The sequence below is a fragment of the Oryx dammah genome, unplaced genomic scaffold (genome assembly GCF_014754425.2).
Source record: "Oryx dammah isolate SB20612 unplaced genomic scaffold, SCBI_Odam_1.1 HiC_scaffold_4, whole genome shotgun sequence".
In the NCBI taxonomy this organism is placed as follows: domain Eukaryota; kingdom Metazoa; phylum Chordata; class Mammalia; order Artiodactyla; family Bovidae; genus Oryx; species Oryx dammah.
In genome coordinates, this window is record NW_024070188.1 from 6,175,066 (window position 1) to 6,198,950 (window position 23,885).

At 37.8% G+C, this 23,885-nt stretch overlaps 1 protein-coding gene across 1 annotated transcript in view; it reads right to left on the reverse strand.

The window, feature by feature from the left end:
- Window positions 1-449, reverse strand: part of LOC120862909 (pleckstrin homology domain interacting protein) — a 124,433-nt gene extending 123,984 nt beyond the window's left edge. The window contains exons 1-2 of the mRNA XM_040239072.1: window positions 180-449; window positions 1-45 (exon numbers count right to left, since the gene is read on the reverse strand). Coding sequence (XP_040095006.1) covers window positions 1-45; window positions 180-219 — 85 coding nt within the window. The 5' untranslated portion in view covers window positions 220-449. The remainder of the gene's footprint in view (window positions 46-179) is intronic.
- Between the last annotated feature and the right edge of the window lie 23,436 nt (window positions 450-23,885).

Here is a 23,885-nt window from a genome sequence, read left to right on the forward strand (position 1 = left end):
GACAGGGTCCATCTTCCAGGAACCGGGCGATGAGGAAGTAGAGCTCTGCGCGGGAGAGAGAGGGACACGGGGGGGAGACACACACAGGCTGAGCGGCCGGGCGGCGGCGGCGGGGGGCGGGGGGCCGCGGGCGGGATCGCCCCCCGCCGCCGGCGGCCCCGGCGAGCCCCCCGACTTACCCGATCGCAGCTCCGAGAGGCCTTTCCTCTCACGAGACATGTTTATGGGTCACTTCGGGGCCGCCGGCGGGACGCCCCGCCGCCGAGGGGAAGCGGGGACGGGGCCGCCGCCTGCCCTATAGCTGTCAGTGTGTGTTCACGAGCCCGAACCTCGGCTCCACCATTCAAGCGACGGCGGCGGAGGCGGAGGAGGAGGAGGAGGAAACAACAACTCTCAGGCAAGCGGCTCCAGCCGCCCGCCCGCCCGCCTCCTCCGCCGCGGATCCCTCCGCCGCAGAAAGGAGTCCGCAGCCCTTCGCGGCCCCGGGCTCGGCCGGCCCGCAGCCCGCGCCCCCACCACTCCCCGGCACAGAGGAGAAAAAAAAAGAGTGCCTCCGACCCCCCGCCCCCCGCCCCGCCTGCCCGCGGCCCCGGCGCCCCCCACAACCCGGCGCGGCGAGACCCCAGCCCGCGGCTCCCCGGGCCGAAGGTGCGATTTATTTATTTATTTCCAGTCGAAGATGTCGGAGCCGGAGCCGCCGGTTGGCTGGAAGGCGCTTTCTCTGTGGAGGCCGATCGCGGGAGGGAGGGAGCGAGCGAGCGAGCGAGCAAGGGGGGCCGGGCACGGCTCCGCGGAGGAATCTGACGCACACGGAGCCGCAGCACAGGCTCTATTCAGCGGCCGCTGGCTGGGGCTGAGATGGAAGTTAGTTTCTCTGTAGCAGAAATAGGAAACAAATGAAGCAAAACTGCCCAAAGAGGGGAAATGCCCCGAGGACGGGTCTCGCTCTCACGCGCGCGCACAGACACTACACGCAGAGAGCACTCTCACGCTGGGCAAACTCGGGATCGCGCTACCCTGCCCGAGTTGAATGATAGTGTTTGGTTTCTGTCTCTTTGCCATGTGCATGTGTATAAACGCTGCGGATAGGCATCTGTGTAAGTCTTGTCCTGCGTTATTTCTGCAGCCTATGCAAAAGTGTTGTGTAATTTATTGGAGTGCTGTATATTGCCATAGAGGTTTCAGGCGCTTTTTGTTAGAAGCGCTTGCGTTTGCGAGCCCGTTATTTGCTGTAGCCACCTCTGCATATCTTTGATTACTGCCATTGCCTTAAGCGTACATTTAAAAAAAAAAATTTTTTTTTGTTGTTATCTGGGCACAGCGAACTCCTGATCTGTACTTCAGAGACTCTTTTTCCTCTTACAAAAAGGCTGGTAATGGCTAATTAGGGATTTGGGATTGAAGAACCTTAAAGCTTTTTTAAGTGTTTACAAGAAGGGGTAATGTAAAGCTGAGAGAAAGGCAAGAACGCTAATATTTATCTCTAACTGATCTGGAGGTAATGTAGTGACAAGATCAATAACCTAACCGAAGGATAATGAAAGAGTATAGAACACTTTAGTCGAGGTGATTGGTGATTAAATAATTTAAATTATCTGTGTATCTTGCAGTTGACTTCGTCACGCTAATTAATGGCTTCTAATTTGAGGTGTAAACCATTCCTGTTTACAGTTTCAAGGGGAAGACTTCTTGAAAACTGATGAAAAGAGAAAGAAAATTAATCTTTCGTAAATTAGTATGTAATTACCGGGTTTATATGCTAAATCATACGTCTGTCCTTTGCTGATGAGGATAAGGGCCTTGTTTTTTAAAAAACGAATGTGGGTGAAATTAATGGAAACAATGGAAAAAGCCATTTGTTAGGCAACAAGGACACCAAGTGATATTTATCTCCAGATGATTTAAGCACTTTTCAAAAAGACTTGAGAGTTGATTTTTGTTTTTAAGGATTGCATTTTAAAGGGAATTAGCATAGTGGTTCTTTTGTTAACATTTAACAAAAGAGGCTCCCTAAAAAAATTTAGATAATAAACTGCATTTTATGGACCCGGTCTAAAAAGGTTATTTGTGGGGAAATGACCCACAAGCTGCATTGTGGTTTTCTAGATTGCTTCCTCAACCCTTGTACCCTCCAAGCTCCCTACATTCCTAGTGGGAAATACTTGCTGCAACTGCCGTGGGCTGCATTGCAAGACTGCACCGGTGTGATGCCTTGTACTGAAAAAGCCAGAAATCACCATACATGTGAGAGGGGATTCACCTAAACCTCTTTGGAATAATGGGATATAAAAAATTGCCTTTTATAACAATCTTAACCAAATGTTTTTAAAAAGAGAAGTTACCATGACTTGTGCTATGGCAGCCGAGTTATCAGAGTCACTGTTATTTCTTGAAATGGCTATCCTTCAAGTCCTGGAAATATTTGCATTTTTAAAGACATTAATCCATTTTATGTAATATAGATAAAGTAGTTTGCTTCTAGCTGGTTAGGTTTGAAAAGAAAGACATTTAATATGCCTTTTTGAAATTCTGTTTATTTCTGTGACGAATCCTATTTTATCTTAACTTTTAAGAAGTATCTTTCTTCAATAACTGGGGTGGGTTTTTTTTTGCATTATGATCTTCAAATAAACAGATTTTTGAAACTAAAAATTACAGTTAGAATTTTGAAGTTTTAAAATGCATGTATTAGCCTGATTCTTACTAATAGATGTTTTATCCTTGCTAAAGAAAATAAACCAAATTATGACATGGAATATAAAATTACTCTGGGTAAAGTTTTCTATATATATCTTGTTAGTATTATGTAAACATGGAGAGCTAGTATGAATATCTCATGTATGCTTTTCATTTATAAGCTTTTCTTAAGTATGCTGCTAGTACTTAGCTCCTAAAACAATTTTAAGGAAAATTTTCCTTGTAAATTTTCTGAATATGATGTTCCTATCATTTTGACTAACCTTTGACAATGTTTATAGTTTTTTTTTCCGAAGACCTAATTTAAAGATTGTTTTAAGCCTGCCTTTGAACTAATTTATAACTATCAATCTGTTATGAGAAAATGTAGGTTAGAAAATGTAGGTTTAGCAGTTAAACTGCTAAAAATGAAAATTTTCCAGCCAAATAAAAGTATTTGCTTTTAACAATAGATGTTAAATTGAATTTTACTAAGTTATTCAAATGTAACAAATACTCCTTTATAACATTTTAATATTTCTTTAAACATAAAACATTTCTGGAATCTGACATCATCAGTTAACTATAGAGTTTATTATGTCATTTGTTGTGCATGTGTACACAAAAAAGTCTGCACATATCAAATAGGAAGAAAATCTTACTTTAAACTCCTATATTTTAGTTCCCAGGGCAGTGGCATTCTAAGCTAACTTTTTTGCACTTCTATAAGTTCAAGTTCCATCTATATCCCTTTCTATTTGTTTATTTTAACTTTTTCATGAACTTCAGAAATAAAATGCCAATTTAAAAAGATTTTCATGCCTTTTTTTTTTTATAAGCAGGCTAACAAAAATAGTAAAAGTTTGGAAAGCCAACAACTGCTGTTTTTATATGATACAGTCTCTAGAAGACTATTCTAATGAAATAAATGCTGCCATTCAAGTTCTTTCTGAAACAAGATTGGCTAATTTATAAATAAAAAGATTCAACCACATTCATGAAATTTAGTTTGCCTTCACTAGTATGGTGAATTAATATGTAGCTCAAAAACACTTTACAATTACAACTTTTTAAATTATTTATTAAATCTTTTGTGTGTGTGATACTATGCTTTTTTTTAATAGCAAAAAATTTTTCCTATAAAGTATAGAAATGGAAAAGTAAAAAACACTCCTCTTCAAAAACCACCTTCTTTTTTAATCCATATCTTCCCTAACAACAAAATAACAATTGTCACAGGAGTGTAGCTTTATACACCACACTCCTGGTTTTGCATTGCTCCCCAATATGGTTTCTGTCCATGTCAGTCTGACTTTCTCCCTCTCAACATACATGCTCTTTTTCCCTCACGAAGGTTGAATACATATCAGATTTGAACCATGTAAGCATGTATACTATAGCTGCTACAGGAAGAACAGAGATAACCAACTTTAGTAAGCTAATTCATTATTTTAACACTTTGCTCTCTTTTATCTCACTGAGAAACACTTAAATTAGAACACAATTCCTTTTCATCTGTAACAAAGATTAGCTGGTTGTCAGTAACTATATAATCTCTTACTTATTTAAATGTTATTAGTATTTTACCACTAAATTCTTTTCCTCCAAATCAAATTATTCTAGTAGCTTAGATTGTTTTAAATATAAGTCTTGGTTTGCATGAAAAGGAGAAATACATATCTCAATTGAAAAAAAAACATGTGTCTGTATATATACATATATATATATCATGAGTTAACAGTACAACTACAAAGATTAAAGGAGAAAAGCAATTTTAGAACATATTCCCCTAAGATTTGGAGCGACACAGTGGATGAAGTAGAAAAAGCTGTTCCAGATGGCAGGAAACTTAAAGGAGAAGTCTGTAGGCATGTTCTATTATATGATGGTGTCTGATGGATTGAGAGTGGGCTGGACTGAACGGGCAACAGTGAAAGAAGAGAAGACACAGGAGAAGAGATGCAAGACTTCAGAAGTTACTAGTGGTAGTGTATTAAACAAAGCATGATATTATCAACGTGATTTTAAGATGGAATTTGAGAACAGAAGTGAATGCAGTCACTTGCCTTCATATGCACCTGAAGTCATAAACTTCGAGAACTCTCAAGAAGAAAAATTATTTTATTCCTGGAAAGGGACAGGTTTGCCTGACAAGTGAGTGAGGGACTTCTAGATAATCAGAATCAAGGACACCAAAGTAGACACTGTTGATAAAGAAAGAGAATGGCTGTTTAAAAGAGTAAGATCTGACCACCAGAGTGCCCACAAGACTGCCTTGAGACTCAAATATAAGAATAAGACATATAAAAGTGAGATCCAACTAAAAACTGAGAATGAAGCCAATTTAGATGTAAACTGACTTTGTAATCAAAAATGGTGTTCCCAGTTTCTGAATTTCTATAGAAAGTCATGTCTCATTATACCACCTTGTTTGTAAATTACCCTTATTTTTCTTCATATGCTGCTGCTAAGTCACTTCAGTTGTGTCCGACTCTGCGACCCCATAGACGGCAGCCCACCAGGCTTCCCCATCCCTGGGATTCTCCAGGCAAGAACACTGGCAAAGATCGCCTTGACTTATGCCTCTGTTGCTTTACTTTCTTCAATGGGTATAATCATACCTATTTGTTGAATTGGTGATTAGCTAACTAGCCCAAACAAAGAATGAATTCTGTGATACAATTAGGAAATTTCAAATAATATCAGTACCAAGTAGATCTTTCAGATGCGGTATGTGTGTTCAAAATTTAGGAAAAAAAGAAAAACTTGGCCTTTGATTTTGAGATTACAGCTACAAATCCGACCGCATTCAGAGTTTTCCTGCTTACATATGAACACACACAAAGGTGCACATTAAGTGGTTATAGTGGATTTTTTAGTGCTTATCCAAACTTACCAACCGACAGCGATTTATAGAAAGACTAATATAGCCTCTAATTGGAATCTCCTGGTAAGAACATATGTGTTATTTCCTCTCAACAGTTATCAGAAGTGGTGTAACTGAATATCATTAAGGAACATCTTTCTTAAGAATATTGAGTAAGTGGTATCATATGAGGAGGAAATATGTTGCCATTTTGTCTTGCCATCCTCACCTCTCTGGTTTGCACATGTTATACTTTAGATTGTTTTGTCATTCGATGTTTTGGAGTTTTTGGTAAGTGTGTGTGTAAGAGTTCTACATTTCCCCAATCCCCAGCTTTTCAGGTTTTTTTGGTGTCTCTATAAAATTTTGCTTCTCTTTCATCACTGAAACTTTAATGGTAAACCAAGTAAGGGAATTAAGATATGTAATTAATTTGAATATGTCCTAAGAGCTCTAAGAGTATGAAGATGAATTTATTATTTATCTCTTATAAGTGAAACTCACACATTAAAATGTTCCACACTCCTACTACTGTTTATCCCCCCGGATGTTTTACAAAAGACTAGAGAAACCATTTACATAACTGGTGTAAAAAAAAAGTCTTCTTTCCTTTCTTTACTTCTCCATAAGTAAAGAAATGAAGGGCCAAGCAGTAAACATTGTTTGTGTATGATGTATACGTATACAATTTTGTGTTACTAAATTTTTCGTATTTAAAGTTTTTGCCAAACTTGAGGTAAATGTGGCCTCTTTAGACATTAGATTTTCTGAGTTAGAGGAATTACTGATTTTTTTAAAAATTACTTTTGGAGTAATTTATGCATCTTTCAGACTCTAGTTTGTAAAGTTTCCAATTTAATAGTGGCTGAAGAGGATTTACGTTGACTCAAACCACTCTCTGGTCAATACTGCTTAACTTCACCTCCTTGAAATATTTAAAATGGAAATTCACTTCATTTCAGGCCAGATCTCATCATGCCTGAAAAATGTTTGAAAAAGAAATCTGTGATGAACACAGAATGGCAGATTTCCATGGCAAAACAGTAAGATATTTTTTCCTAATGTCTGTTTACATTGCGTTGTTTTTTTTTTTTTTAATTACAGTAATAATTACAAAGGTCATTTCCCCTTTCAATCAACCAGTTTCTCCTGTGGCCTTTTCTTTTTCCTTTTTATTGTTAAGAATATTTTAATATACGTTTAGTTTTTAAATATGAAAAAGAAAAGGGAATAAAAACTGTCACAAGTTCCAGCAACCTGTACTACTTCTGTGAAGCCATCTTACTTTCTCCTAGGCAAAATTGTTTGAGTTGACTTAAGGATCCAAAGTTCACCTTTAATGTCTCTCCCTGGTCTTTATGTGCCGTTCCTCCTGCGGTAGCATCCTCATTGCAGTATTCTGCACATCAGCTGAAAAACCATCATTTAAACAGTGGTTTGCTGTTTGACCTTCACTGTGTACTTTAGTCCAACACAGGGAGATGCCTTGTTCACTCGAAGCTGATAATAGAGATGAGAGTTAACCTGAAGTCACTGAGACCCGCTTTGATAGCTACACCTGAAAAGCAAAGGTTTCAGTGGTAGTTTGGCCAATCTCCAGATAATGATCAATTATTAAAACCTGACTTTATTTAGCAGCAATAACAATTTATTGAATGGACTACAAGAGATATAAATCAATGGCTATACATACCAATCAAATTTTAACTACAAAGAATTCACATTCCTGAAATAGAAACAAACTATAGACTGTTTTTGTATTTTAACTTAATTGCTTTTAGTATAAAATGTTCATATTTATAAATATTAATACTAGCATGATTAAATTCCACTGTTATTTTTATTAACTACAAAATAATATAAAATGTTGTGAAATAATCAATTGAGTGTGATATATATAGATTAATGTGAAAGCATTTTTTTGAAACATGTTTTCAAATGAGTATATGATTTCATTATGTTTTAAAAATGTAACAACTACCTTCTAACAGATTAGTTTAAGTTCTACAGTATAAACTATTAAGAAGTTTGAGTCAAGAAGAGTCGAGGCTATGGTTTTTCCTGTGGTCATGTATGGATGTGAAAGTTGGACTGTGAAGAAGGCTGAGCGCCAAAGAATTGATGCTTTTGAACTGTGGTGTTGGAGAAGACTCTTGAGAGTCCCTTGGACTGCAAGGAGATCCAACCAGTCCATTCTGAAGGAGATCAACCCTGGGATTTCTTTGGAAGGACTGATGTTAAAGCTGAAACTCCAATACTTTGGCCACCTCATGTGAAGGAAGAGTTGACTCATTGGAAAAGACTGTGATGCTGGGAGGGATTGGGGGCAGGAGGAGAAGGGGACGACAGAGGATGAGATGGCTGGATGGCATCAATGACTCAATGGACGTGAGTCTGAGTGAACTCCGGGAGTTAGTGATGGACAGGGAGGCCTAGTGTGCTGCGATTCATGGGGTCGCAGAGAGTCGGACATGACTGAGTGACTGAACTGAACTGAATAGTGTATATACTCCAACCACCCCCTTTCTTATTTAAAGTAAATGTCATTATTGCCCATCTAAATAACTTGGTATGTAGTCCAGAAACAAATTCTAATGAGTTTGATTCTTTCATTGATTGGTTCTTTATTTACCACCTCATAAGTTAAGCATTTGTAGAGCCATCTACCTTATTCTAGATGCTGTATTAAGCCCTGAAAGTTGATTGGCTGGATATGGTCATTTGGAACTCTTTCTAAGAAGTTTGGATTGAAAATGTAAACTGTTAAGAAATAATATCATACCACTCAACTGCTTAAACCCCATCCAATGATGCTTCATGAACTCCTGGACAGTTGTTAAGTATAGTATGTGAGATCCCTCCTAACCTAACCCTGTCAATCTGTCCACACTCATCTTTACCCACAGGAGCAGGAGCGCTCTCAATTCCTGTATGAAAATAGCTCCCCAAATAGTGTCCTTTCAGTTTTTGAACATGGTGGTCCCTCTCCAGAATTTTGATCTCAAAATCCAACCAATTCTTATGCAGTTTTCAAGATACCGACAATCATCACTTCTTTGAATAAGTGAGGAAAGATCGCTTCTTTCCTCCAAGAAAACAAATGGCTTGGTGTTCATCCTCTGTATCCCCAGAACACCTCCTATATCAGATATATCATAGTTTTTTGTTGTCCTGATGCATTAACCAAGATTTTTTTAGGATAATCTCTGAATTTTGGATTTATGTATCCCCCTTATATGCAACAATCAGAATAAACAACAGGCAATTAATACAGTCATTTTTTTTCTTGGAATATGTTTATCAGATAAACAAAATTTGACCCCAGCTTGCCATGATTTCACAGGGCTAGCAGAGGCTCATGAACCAGTGATAGTTTTCCCATTGAAAGGAAGCAAACAACGTAAATACAATACTTAAAGAAACCCCAGAATGCCATGTGACATTTGGATATCAGCTCTGCCCTTTCAGAGTGTTTATTCCAGTATTATTTGAATACAAAATGAAGGGATGAACTGGTCGCTAAAAGAAGGTCACACAATACCAAAATAATGACAAAAAAAGGAAGCCTAACCTAAAGTGAATGACCACGTCATTCTCTCCCTGGCCACTTAACTTTAACTTGTCTATTTTTAGTACACTTTTCTTATGTATCTTTTATCTCCACCTTATATCTTGGGCCCTAAATAACCAAGGGGAAAACAAATATACAAATAAATATGATATCAAATAAGTGGAATAGTGCATCAGCAAGGCTCCTATAGCAAACAAATGAGAGGGTCTGTGTTACTCCATCCATAATTATGGGGATGCCACACAAAGGATCACAGAATTTTAGAGCTGGAAGAACCCTAGAGATTATCTACTCCAGATTCGCTTTCAAAGAGAGGAAATGATGTAGCCAAACTTACAGTCTCCTTTTCAAATGTCAGCCTTGCAAACTTTCTGAGGTTATTGGTTAAAGGGTAGGATATAGCTGAATAACCAAGAGAAAATAACATAGCTTGGAGAAATCAACATGATTTCTGTACAAGAAATGATATTTGTTGATTTCACTAGAGTTATTTGAGGGGATAAATAGGTATGACTGAGGAGATTTAGAGAAAACATTTATATTTACACTTTCAAAAAGCCTTTGGACAAGTTCCTATATCAGATTATTTAAACTGTCCTCACAAGAAATTGGCTTGGAGAGAAATGAAAAATTTGAGTAGTTTGTATCATATATAAATAATCACGTCCTATTTCTGGTTTTTACTGAGTATCATTGAACAAATTATTTTGCCTCACATCATTTTACCAGAAATAATATGAGAAAAGTAATTTCACTTAACTCACTGAGTTATTATGATGATTGAGTAATAATACTGTTTATAATAAAAGCTAACAGCTTGTTAAGTAATAACAAATATTATCTCACTTAGCCCTTCCAAAGAAAATACTGTTATTACTTACCACTGTAAAGATGGATAAGGAACTTGTCTGGAGTCCTGAAGCTAATTACTGGTAAAGTCAGGAATTGATCCCGGAAGACTGGTTCCAGAGTTCTTCCTCTTAGCCAGTCACCTTACTTTTGAGTTATTAATATGCACAAACCCCTTTTCATGCACAGACCGAGTATGTAATAGGGCTTAATCATGAGAAATGCTGGGCTGGAAGAAGCACAAGCTGGAATCAAGATTGCTGGGAGAAATATCAATAACCTCAAATATGCAGATGACACCACCCTTAGGGCAGAAAGTGAAGAGGAACTAAAAAGCCTCTTGATGAAGGTGAAAGAGGAGAGTGAAAAAAGTTGGCTTAAAGCTCAACATTCAGAAAACAAAGATCATGGCGTCTGGTCCCATCACTTCATGGGAAACAGATGGGGGAACAGTGGAAACAGTGTCAGACTTCATTTTGGGGGGCTCCAAAATCACTGCAGATGGTGATCGCAGCCATGAAATTAAAAGACGCTTATTCCTTGGAAGGAAAGTTATGACCAACCTAGATAGCATATTGAAAAACAGAGATATTACTTTGCCAACAAAGTTCCATCTAGTCGAAGCTATGGTTTTTCCTGTGGTCATGTATGGATGTGAGAGTTGGACTGTGAAGAAAGCTGAGCACCGAATTGATGCTTTTGAACTGTGGTGTTGGAGAAGACTCTTGAGAGTCCCTTGGACTGCAAGGAGATCCAACCAGTCCATTCTGAAGGAGACCAGCCCTCGGATTTCTTTGGAGGGAATGATGCTGAAGCTGAAACTCCAGTACTTTGGCCACCTCATGCAAAGAGTTGACTCATTGGAAAAGACTGTGATGCTGGGAGGGATTGAGGGCAGGAGGAGAAGGGGACGACAGAGGATGAGATGGCTGGATGGCATCACTGACTCAATGGACGCGAGTCTGAGTGAACTCCGGGAGTTGGTGATGGACAGGGAGGCCTGGCGTGCTGCAGTTCATGGGGTCGCAAAGAGTCGGACACGACTTAGCAACTGAACTGAACTGAAGTTTAGTTACTAATAAGTTCATACTTTTTCAGATGGAAAAAAGAAAAAGAGGCCTAATATTGACTGAAGACCTACTTTAAGCATAATGCATTCTCTTTACAACCAGCCTGGAAGGCCATAGATGCCCATAGAGATTCCTTGGTTCAACCCAGTCAGCCCTGGAATTCGGGGGGACACTGGTCTTGTTCCAAAGCCTATCTTCTTTTTACTATGTTCCAGTCTGTTCTTTTATTTGTTATTCCTCTTGTACCAAAAATACACTTAGGTATATGAATAGGTATGTACCTAAGATGTGAGGCATACATATACTTAAAATCAATGTTTTATTTGACCTATAGGTGAGTATATTTTAGCAGAGAGCAAATACTAGAAAAGAAAGAATTTACTAAGTTTCTGAAGAGCAAAACCTGATGGTTGCTGTCCCCAGAGTCAACACTGAATCCAGTCAAGTTTCCTATTTAGAGAGTGATGGTGTGCACAAATATTAATACATAAAAATTGATCAATTTCCAGTTGATAGTAAGCTCTCATATGGAGAAAAGGGCCAAGCCAATGATATCAGATGGTAGAATCCTGATAGGATGAACTGCTAGGTGGTGGTGGTGGTGGTTTAGTCGCTAGGTCATGTCCGACTCTTGCAACCCCATGGACTGTAGCCCACCAGGCTCCTCTGTCCGTGAGATTCTCCAGGCAAGAACACTGGAGTGGGCTGCCATTTCCTCCTCCAATGAACTGCTAGACAAGGGATCTATTGTCATTTTAGGTTATTCCCTATAAAACATTGTCCAAAAAAGCTTTTGTACCAAAAACTAATGCAAAGGGCCACAAGGAAGAATATTAGAAATAGAAAGCATTATCCCATTATACTGTACATCAGGATTAGAAATATTTTGTGGTTCTAGTCACCACACCTCAAGGAAGACAAGGCCATAAAGTTAGAAAGCATCTAGAGAAAGATAATTAACATGACAAAGATATAGAAAGTTGACTGCCAGAAATTGACTAATACTGTTAATACCTTTGAAAACTAAAAGGTGATACAATAAAATATAATCAAGTCAGGATGAAAATGAGTAGGGTGAATGCAAACTTACTCAACAAAATCTAGAACTCCAGAACGAAGTACTTTGTTGCTTTTCTTAACACCTGAATTCTTCAGAATATATCTCCCAAGAGAAAGGGTACCCACTTTACAAGGATCACATGTACTAATCCCACTTAGGAAATACAACACTAGTACTATAATATAACATAAAATCAATTTGATTTCATTATTGACCATCTCATGATGTCCATGTGTAGAGTTGTCTCTTGTGTTGTCAGAAGAGGATGTTTGCTATGACCAATGCATTTTCTTGTCAAAACTCTGTTAGCTTTTGCCCTGCTTCATTTTGTACTCCAAGGCCAAACTTGCCTGTTACTCTAGGGATCTCTTGACTTCCTACATTTGCATTCCAATCCTCTATGATGAAAATATATCTTTTTTGGTGTTAGTTCTAGAAGGTCTTGTAGGTCTTCATAGAACCGTTCAATTCAGCTTTTTTTGCACTAGTGGTTAGGGCCTATACTTGGATTATTGCAATACTGAATGATTTGCCTTGCAAATGAACCAAGATCATACTGTCATTTTTGAGATTTAACCCAAGTACTGCATTTTGAACTATTTTCTTGACTATGACAGCTACTCCATTTTTTCTAAGGGATTCTTGCCCAAAGTACTAGATGTGATGGTTGTCTGAATTAAATATGCCCATTCCTGTCCATTTTAGTTCATTCATAGTTATCCTAAGATATCAGTGTTCACTCTTGCCATCTCCTGCCTGACCACATCAATTTACCTTGATTGATTCCAGCTTCCTATGCAATATTGTTCTTTTCAGCAACAGACTTTACTTTCGCCACCAGAAACATCCACAATTGAGCATCATTTTTGCTTTGGCTCAGCCTCTTCATTTTTTCTGGAGCTACCTCTCCACTCTTCCCCAGTAGCATATCAGACACCTACCGCCCTGAGGGGCTCATTTTCCTGTAAAATATCTTTTTGCCTTTTCATACTGTTCATGAGATTCCCAAGGCAATAATACAGAAATGGTTTGCCATTCCCTTCTCCAGTGGACCACATTTTGTCAGACATCACCACATGGACATCACCAGATGGTCAGTACCAAAATCAGATTAACTATATTCTTTACAGCCAAAAATGGAGCTCTATACAGTGAGCAAAAACAAGACCTGGACCTGACTGTGACTCAGACCATGAGCTCCATATTGCAAAATTGAGGCTTAATATGAAGAAAGTGGGGAAAATCACTAGACCATTCAGGTATGATCTAAATCAAATCCCTTGAACCTATTCATCGTGACAAATAGATTCAAGGGTTTAGATCTGTTAGAAAGCCGGAAGAACTATGGATGCAGGTTCATAACATTGAACAGGAAGTGATCACTAAAACCATCCCCAAGAAAAAGAAAAGCAAGAGGGCAAAGTGGTTGTCTGAGGAGGACTTAAAAATAGCTGAGAAAAGAAGAGAGGCAAAGGAGAAAAGAAGATATACCATCTGAATGCAAAGTTCCAGAGAATAGCAAGGAGAAATAAGAAAGCCTTCTTAAGTGAACAATGCAAAGAAATAAAAGAAACCAATAAGATGGGAGAAATCAGAGATCTCTTAAAGAAAATTAGAGATACCAGGGGAAACTTTCATGCAAAGATGGGCACAATAAAGGAGACAGATGGCAAAGACCTAACAGAAGCAGAAGAGATTAAGAAGAGGTAGCAAGAATACACAGAAGAACCATACAAAAAAAGGTCTTAATTACTCAGATGATGATGGTGTGATCATTCATCTAGAGCCAAACATCTGGGAGGGTGAGGTCAAATGGGCCTTACGAAGCGTTGCTATGAACAAAGCTAGTGGAGTCAATGGAATTCCAGCTAAGCTGTTTCAAACCACAAAAGATGATGCTGTTAAAGTGTTGGACTCAGTATTCCAGCAAATTTGGAAAACTCAGCAGAGATCAAATTGCCATCATCCATTGGATCACAGAAAAGTAAAGGAATTCCAGAAAAACGTCCACTACTTCATTGACTATTCGAACACCTTTGACTGTGTGGATCTCAGAAAACTGTGGAAAATTCTTAAAGAGAAAGGAATACCAGACCACTTCACTTCTCTCATGAGAAACCTGTATACAGGACAAAAAGCAACAATTAGAACTGGACAAGGAACAACAGACGGATTCCAAATTGGGAAAGGAGTACGTCAAAGCTATATATTGTCACCCTGCTTGTTTAACTTCTGTGCAGAGTACATCCTGCAAAATGCCGGGCTGGATGACTCACAAGCTAGAATCAAGATTTCTGAGAAAATACCAACAACTTTATTTTATTATTTTTTTTAATTTTTATTTTTGCTTTATTTTACTTTACAATACTGTATTGGTTTTGCCATACATTGACATGAATCCACCATGGGTGTACATGAGTTCCCAAACATGAACCCCCCTCCCACCTCACACCCCATATATCATTTCTCTGGATCATCCCCGTGCACCAGCCCCAAGCATCCTGAACAACTTTAGATATACAGATGATATCACTCTAATAACGGAAAGTGAAAAACTAAAGAGCCTCTTGATGAGGGTGAAAGAGGAGCGTGAAATGGCCAGCTTAAAACAACATTCAAAAATGAAGATCATGGCATCTGGTTTCATCACTTTACAGCAAAGAGATGGGGGTAAAGTGGAAATCAGTTCAGTTCAGTCGCTCAGTCATGTCTGGCTCTTTGCAACCCCATGGACTGCAGCATGCCGGACCTCCCTGTCCATCACCAACTCCTGGAGTTTACTCAAACTCATGTCCTTTGAGTCAATGATGTCATCCAGCCAGCTCATCCTCTGTCATCCCCTTCTCCTCCTGCCTTCAATCTTTCCCAGCATCTGGGTCTTTTCAAATGAGTCATGTCTTTGCATCAGGTGGCCAAAGTATTGGAGTTTCAGCTTCAGCATCAGTCCTTCCAATGAATATTCAGGACTGATTTCCTTTAAGATGGACTGGTTGGATCTCCTTGCAGTCCAAGGGACTCTCAAGAGTCTTCCCCAACACCACAGTTCAAAAGCATCAATTCTTCAGTGCTCATCTTTCTTTATAGTCCAACTCTCACATCCATACATGACTACTGGAAAAACCATAGCCTTGACTAGATGGACCTTTGTTGGTAAAGTAATGTTTCTGCTTTTTAATATGCTGTCTAGATTGGTCATAAATTTTCTTCCAAGGAGTAAGCATCTTTTAATTTCATGGCTGCAGTCACCGTCTGCAGTGATTTTGGAGCCCCCAAAAATAGTCTGTCCCTGTTTCCGCATCTATTACAGTAAAGTGTCTGTCTACAATGTGGGAGACCCGGGTTCGATCCCTGAGTCAGGAAGATTCCCTGGAGAAGGAAATGGCAATCCACTCCAGTACTATTGTCTGGAAAATCCCATGGACACAGGAGCCTGGTAGGCTACAGTCCATGGGGTCGCAAAGAGTCGGACATTACTGAGTGACTTCACGTCACTTCACTTCACTTCACTTCACTTATGGGACCAGATGCCATGATCTTAGTTTTCTGAATGTTGAGCTTTAAGCCAACTTTTTCACTCTCCTCTTTCACTTTCATCAAGAGACTCTTTAATTCTTCTTCACCTTCTGCCGTAAGGGTGGTGTCATCTGCATATCCAAGGTTATTGATATTTCTCCTGGCAATCTTGATTCCAGCTTGTGCTTCCTCCAGCCCAGCGTTTCTCATGATCTACTCTGCATATAAGTTAAAGACACAGGAAATAAGTGGAAATAGTGACAGATTTTATTTTCTTGGACTCCAAAATGACTGTAGAGAGTGACAGCAGCCATGAAATTAAAAGACACTTGCTCCTTGAAAGAAAAACTATGACCAACCTAGACAACATATTAAAAAGCAGAGACATCACTTTGACTGTATGGAAAGGTCCATAAAGTCAAAGCTATGGTTTTTCCAGTAGTTAGGTACAGGTGTGAGTGTTGGACCAAAAAGAAGGTTGACAGCCGAAGAATTGATGCTTTTGAATTGTGGTGCTCGAGAAGGCTCTTGAGAGTCCCTTGCACAGCAAGTCAAACCAATCAATCCTAAAGGAAATCAACCCTGAATATTCACTGGAAGGACTGAAGCTGAAGCTCCAATACTTTGGCCACCTGATGTGAAGAGCAGACTCTTTGGAAAAACCCTTATGTTGGGAGAGACTGAGGGCAAGAAGAGAAAGGGATGACAGTGGATGAGATGTTTGTATGGTGTCATTGACTCAACGGGCATTAGTTTGAGCAAACTCTGGGAGATAGTGAAGGACAGGGAAGCCTGATGTGCTGTAGTTCATGGGGTTGCAAAGAGTCAGTCAAGACTTAATGACTGAACAACATTCTGGGTCTTTTGCTTCCTTGTATGAACTTTAGAATCAGTTGGTCAGGATTCACAAATAACTGCTGGAATTTCAATTGTGATTGCATTGCATCTACAGATCAAATTTGAAAGGAATGACAACTTGACAATACTGAGTCTTCTATCCATAAACATGGAATATCTATGTTCTTCATTCATCTTTGATTTTTTTCATTAGCGTTTTCTGATTTTCCTCATTCCACCATGCACATATTTTGTTAATTTATACGTACATATTGTGTGAGTTTGGGTGTTGAAGAAATGGCATTGTGTTTTCAGTCTCAAATTCCACTTCTTAATTATTGATATATAAGAAATAATATTTTGTTAAAGATCTCTTCATCTATTCACCAAAGGTATTGGTCTGTCATTTCTTTCAATGTCTTTGTCTGGTTTTCCTGTTAGGGTAATGTTGGTCTCATATTTTAAAGGAAGTATTCTCTCTGCTTCTATTCTTGGAAAGGGGTTGTAGAGCATTGGTATAATTTCTTTCTTAGATGTTTGGTAGTCTTCACCAGTGAAGCCATCTGGGCCTGGTGTTTTCTATTTCGGAAAGTTATTGTCAATTGAATTTGTGTACTAATATTGGGCTTCCCAGGTGGCGCCAGTGATAAAGAACCTGCCTGCCAATGCAGGTTACATGCCAATACATGTTACAGGATACATGGGTTTGATCTATTTCTTCTTGTATGAATTTTGCAAACTGTCTTTCAAGGAATGGTCCATTTCATCTAGTTTGTCAAATCTGTGGGCATAGAGTTGCTTATAGTATTCCCCTATTATTCTCTTAACGTCTATAGGATCTATAGTGATGTCTCCTCTTTCATTTCTAATATTAGTGTTTTATGTCCTATCCTTTTTTTTCTTTGTTAGTCTGATTAAAAGTTATCAGTTTTACTGATGTTTTCAAGGACCAGCTTCTGATTTTGTTGATTTTTCTCTATTGAACTCTTATTTTCTGTTTCTCTGATTTCTGCTCTAATTCTTATTTCTTCTGCTTACTTTGGATTTAATTTGCTCTTTTTTATTTTTTAGTACATGGATTCAATGTTTTTAATTTCTTCCTAAGCACCACTTTCGGAGAAGGCAGTGGCACCCCACTCCAGTACTCTTGCCTGGAGAATCCCATGGACGGAGGAGCCTGGTAAGCTACAGTCCATGGAGTCGCTAAGAGTAGGACACGACTGAGCGACCTCACTTTCACTTTTCACTTTCATGCATTGGAGAAGGAAATGGCAACCCACTCCAGTGTTCTTGCCTGGAGAATCTCAGGGATGGGGGAGCCTGGTGGGCTGCCGTCTGTGGGGTCGCACAGAGTTGGACACGACTGGAGCGACTTAGCAGCAGCAGTAAAAACACTACTTTTACTGTATCTCACAAGTTTTAAGCTATGTGTTTTCATTTCCCTTAGTTGAAAATGTTTTTAAATTTCTCTTGAGGTTTCTTCTTTGATTCATATATTATTTGGAAGTTTATTATCTAGTTTCACATACTTTGGGAATTTTCAGTTATATTTCAGTTCTCAATTTCTAGTTTAATCCCATTATCACCAGAGAGCAGATATTGTCTGATTTCTATTATTTAAATTAGGGCATGTTTTATGGCTCAGAATGCAAACTGTTCTGTTGGATGTTCCATGTGAGCTCAGGAAGAATGACTATTCTGCTGTTGTTGGAGAGTTCAGTTCAGTTCAGTCACTCAGTCGTGTCCGACTCTTTGCGACCCCATGAATCGCAGCACGCCAGGCCTCCCTGTCCATCACCACTCCCGGAGTTCACTCAGACTCACGTCCATTGAGTCAGTGATGCCATCCAGCCATCTCATCCTCTGTTGTCCCCTTCTCCTCCTGCCCCCAACCCCTCCCAGCATCCGAGCCTTTTCCAATGAGTCAACTCTTCGCATGAGGTGGCCAAAGTATTGGAGTTTCAGCTTCAGCATCATTCCTTCCAAAGAAATCCCAGGGCTGATCTCCTTCAGAATGGACTGGTTGTATCTCCTTGCAGTCCAAGGGACTCTCAAGAGTCTTCTCTAACACCACAGTTCAAAAGCATCAATTCGGTGCTCAGCCTTCTTCACAGTCCAACTCTCACATCCATACATGACTGCTGGATAAACCATAGCCTTGACTAGACAGACCTTAGTCGGCAAGGTAATGTCTCTGATTTTGAATATGCTATCTAGGTTGATCATAACTTTTCTTCCAAGGAGTAAGCGTCTTAAAGTAGTCTATAAATGTCAGTTATACTCAGCTGATTGTTGGTGTTGAGTTCAACTATATCCTTTTGGTTTTCTGCTTGCTGATATGTCCATTTCTGGTTGAGAGATATTGAAATCTTCAACTATGATAGCAGATTTATCTATTTCTCCTTGAAGTTCTGTCAATTTTGCCTCATGTAGTTTTACATGATATTGTTAGGTAAATATACATTAAGGATTATGGGTTTATCATTATGTAATACCCATCTTTATCTCTGATAACTTTCTGTGCTTTGAAGTCTATTCTGTCTTAAATTAATGCAGCTACTTCTGTTTTGTTCTAATTAGTGCATGGTATGTTTTTCTCCATCCAGTTACTCTTAGTCTATGTGTATCTTTATACTGAAGGTGCATTTCTTGTGTAAAACATATAGTTGGATTTACTTTATCTATCTTTCAATTGGTGCATTTAGGCCATTGATATTTGAAGTGATTATTGATATAATTGGATTAATATGTTATATTTGTTGCTATCTTCTTTTTGTTGTCCTTGTTCTTTGTTCCTGTCTTTATCTTCTGCTCTTTTTCTTCCTTTTGTGGTTCTATATGAACATTTATATGATTCCATTTCCCCCTCTTTATGTAATTATAAGATATAATTATACATCTTTTAAACTTTTTTAGTGGTTGCCCTAGAGTTTGCAATATACATTTTCACATAACACTATACCACTTCATAAGTCAGGTGAATACTTTATAATAAAAAAAATAATCCTAATTCCTCCCTTTAGTTCCTCGTATCATTACTGTCATTCATTTCACTTATATATTAGCATAAAAAATAGCAACAAATATCCTCAGTATCAGTTTGTCTGAGAAAGTCTTTATTTCTCTTTCACTTTTGAAGGATATTTCACAGGATACGGAATTCTACATTGATGGGTTTTTAAATCTTAGCACTTTAAATATTTCACTGTACTCTCCTCTCACTTGCTTGGTTTCTGAGGAAAAGTCAGATGTAATTATAATTCTTTATCTTCTATAGGTAAGGTATTTTTCCCCCCTCTGACTTCTTGCAGCATCTTTTCTTTATCTTTGATTTTCTGTAGTTTCTCAATAATATGCCTAGCTATAGTTTCAGTTACTCCACATCCTCACCAACCCTTGGTATGATCATTATTATTTTTTTTTACTTAGAATTTTTTTGCCACTTTATTTCTTTTTAATTGAAGGATAATTGCTTTATGGAATTTGTGGTTTTCTGTCATACATCAACAAGAATCAGCCATAGCCTTTTGAATAGAGATGGGATGGTGTCTTATAGTTTTAACTTGTATTTCTATAAAGATTAATGATGTTGAGCATCGTTTCATGTAGTACTTATTTTCTATCCTTATATCTTTCTTGGTAGAGTGTCTATTGAACTCTTTTGAAAGATTTTAAATCATTTTAAAAATTGTGTTATTTGTTTTCTTATTAATGAGGCCTGAGAGGTGTTTTTTTTCATATCTGGATATAAATTTTTATGAGATATATGTAATGATTACTTGCATTTATTTTCTCCCAGCCCATGGCTTGGTCTCTTCATTCACTTAACAGTGTCATCTGAAGAATAATTTTGATGAAGCCCAGTTTGTCGATTTTTTTTCTTTCACGTGGTCTGCTTTTGGAACCATATGTGTAAAATCTTTGCCTAACCCAATATTTTCTTGTATGTTTCTTCTAAAAGTTTTATAATTTTAGATTTTATTAAGTACTATGATCCATTTTGAATTAATTTTTGTGTATGATGTGAGATGTTGATCAAAATTTTTTTGTACATGCATATCCAAATTTTCTAGTATAATTTGTTGAAAAGATAATCCTTTCTCCAGTCAATTGCCTCTGTTTCTTTGTCAGTTTCTTTCAGGTTTTAATTTTTCATTGCTAGTATATAGAAAAATAGTTGAATTTTATGTAATGAACTTGTATGCTTCAAACTCACTAAGCTCCAGTAGTTCTAAACATTTATGTGATTCCACAAAATATTTCTGATAGGAAAATCATGTTGCCTATGAACAAAGGCAATTTTACTTTCTAATCTCTATACATTTTATTTCTTTTCCTTGCTCTATCCTCCAGTGAAATGTTGAATAGAGATGGTGAGAGCAGACATACTTGCGTCGTTACTGACATCAGGGTACAAGCAGTCAGTCTTCCACCAATAAGTCTGATGTTAGCTGTGGGGTTTTCAAAAGTATCCTTTATCAAATGTCAGATTAAGTTTCCTCTTTTTCTAGTTTGTGGACAGATTTTTTTTTTTTAATTAAGAATGGAAGTGGATTTTGTTCAGTGCTTTTCTGCACCAGCTAAGTATGTGATTTATCTTTTTAGTTGTTAATATGATGAATTGCATTGCTAGAGTTTCAAATGTTAAGCCAACCTTGCATTCCTGAGAAAAACCCATTTGGAACCCACTTTTTAAATTTTAATTACTAAAATTTTGTTAAGAATTTTTACATCTATGTTTATGAAAAATATGCTTGTAGTTTTCTTCCTGTAAAGTGTTTGTCTGGTTTTCATATCTGACTAAAGCTGGCCTCATAGAATGAATTGGGAGGTTTTTTTTTTTCCTTTTTACTTTTCTGATAAAGCATTTGCAAGATTTTTATCTTTTTAAAATCTTTGGGTAGAATTCACCAATAGAGTCATCTGGACTTAGAGTTTTCTCTGTAAAAATTCAATTTCTTGAGCAGATAGATGACCATTAAAATGATCTATTTCTTCTTGAGTGAGCTTTGTAAATGTCTGTAAGGTATCTCTGTGTATAAAGTTCTCCCATTTGTGCCCTGAAAGCTGTAGCATCCTTGGCCTCCCTGGACTCCAACTATGCTTTCTGAACTGAAAGAGACTGCCCTGTCTCCACCTGAATTCTTCCAATCTGTGCCACAATCTAGAAACTGTTTCTAGGCAATAAACTGAGAATGTCTTGGTGCTCATGTGATTTGTTTCCTGCTTTTTAGAATCACAATTAACTCATTTCTTGATATCCAATTTCTTAAAAATCAGTGAATCATACATTTTATTAAGTCTTCGATTTGTTTCAGCAGGAAAGTAAATCTAGCCTCTATTATTGCATCTTAACTGAAAGCAAAAGTCCATTCTTCAACTTTTAAAATATTTATCTCACCCAAATTTGTCTAACTTATGTCTCTTATTTTATGCTTATCTTTTTAGTAATATTTTAAAATTTTGACACTGTAAAAAATGTGACTTTTCCCCAAGGAGGATAAAAGCTTTTCACTTTTATATTCATCTCAATACTTGACTCGTATAATTTTCACCCATCAGCCTCATAAAAGGTCTTCAGTATAAGCTATTGGGATCAATTTGACAGTAAGACTTTGTATGATGAATGCATTCTCTAATTGTGGGGGGAAAAAAAAGTCTAAGCAAGAGATTTAACTGCTGTGCCTAATTCTTCTTCATCACTGCACTATTCTTTGCAGAAAAGCTTGGAAACCAGCCATACTCTCTTTTGTGTTTTTTTTTTTTTTTTTTGCCACTAGGGTTAGTTAGTTGGAATGTCATAAAGACATTTTTTAACCATTTAAAAGAAGAAAAATATAAATTATTCTTCAGTTACTTATGTAAAACATACATTTGTATATCAAATCTACCATGAAATCAAGAACTAAACTTTGAGCATTCGACAAAATTGAGGTTTGACTTCTTCGGGGCTGTCAGTGATGACAGACTGTCTAAGGCTTGTTCGTTTTGTGTGTGTGCTAGTGTGCACCCTTCTGGAGTTTACTACTGCCAGACAAAGCTCCTCTTTGCTGTTCTATCCTCCTGCAAGCATTATACCTACTAGCAGGCAAGACTGTCATATTATGGAAGTTATATAGACTTCAGTGGCAGAGGAAAGACTGTACTCACATTAAGTTCAGAGCATATGTGACATTACAAAATAATTTCTTAATCTGGAATCAGGTACACAGAGCTTTGTGATCTGTGAACATCTTGTAACTGTATGCAGATGTTTGTAGTTGTGTGCATATTTTCGGTACATGGAATCTGTAACTTATTTGATACACAGAGAGTTTTTATTTTTTTTTCAGTTTTATTTATGTATTTACTTTACAATATTGCATTGGTTTTGCCATACATTGATATGAATCCACCATGGGTGTACATGTGTTCCCCATCCTGAACCCCCCTCCCACCTCCCTCCCCATCCCATCCCTCTGGGTCATCCCAGTGCACCAGCCCCAAGCTCTCTGTATCATGCATTGAACCTGGACTGGTGATTCATTTCACATGTGATAATTTACATGTTTCAGTGCCATTCTCCCATATCATCCCACCCTCTACCTCTCCCACAGAGTCCAAAAGACTGCTCTATACATCTGTGTCTCTTTTGCTGTCTCACATACAGGGTTATAGTTACCATCTTTCTAAATTCCATGTATATGCGTTAGTATACTGTATTGGTGTTTTTCTTTCTGGCTTAACTTCACTCTGAATAATAGGCTCCAGTTTCATCCACCCACAGAGAGTTTTTAAATGAGTCCTCCATGTAGAGTAGAACAACAGAATAATGAAATCTGCTGTAAAAGTACTGTAGGATGACACCCCCATCAAATTATCCTCTGAGGATACACTAGGAATCTAGATCACCCAGGCCTCAGAGTAGACATTTTTGGTCTGATGATCTCCTGCCATATACCAAATTATAGCTGGCAGTTCAATAGCAGATTAATCAGATCTTTTGGTGCCTTAAAAATATGACTGTCTTGCATTTGGTTTTTTTTCCTGTCATGTTAAAATAAATATATAATATAAAATATAAATAAATATATAATCAGGTAAAGCTTATGTTTAAGACTATAAAATATTTCTAGGAAACTCAAATGAAAAAAGAAAAAGTTGTCCATCTGCTGAATCAACTTTTCAGCTGAAAGCAATGAAGTGTTTATCAGTGCCATAGCAAATTATGAAGCCAGTTTGAAAAGATTAATTACATTATCTATCAAGACTTGAAATATTTTTAAAATCACAGCATTCTTTCTCACAGCAAGCCATTGCTTGGCTACTGTCCTCTTTCCAGTCAAGCAATACCAGGTCTCAGGCTGTAAACTAGTCATTTTAATCATTCTAGAATAATTCACTTTATCTTGGCTTCACTATGTATATAGGGGAAGCACTGTTATTTCTATGACATTTCTAACA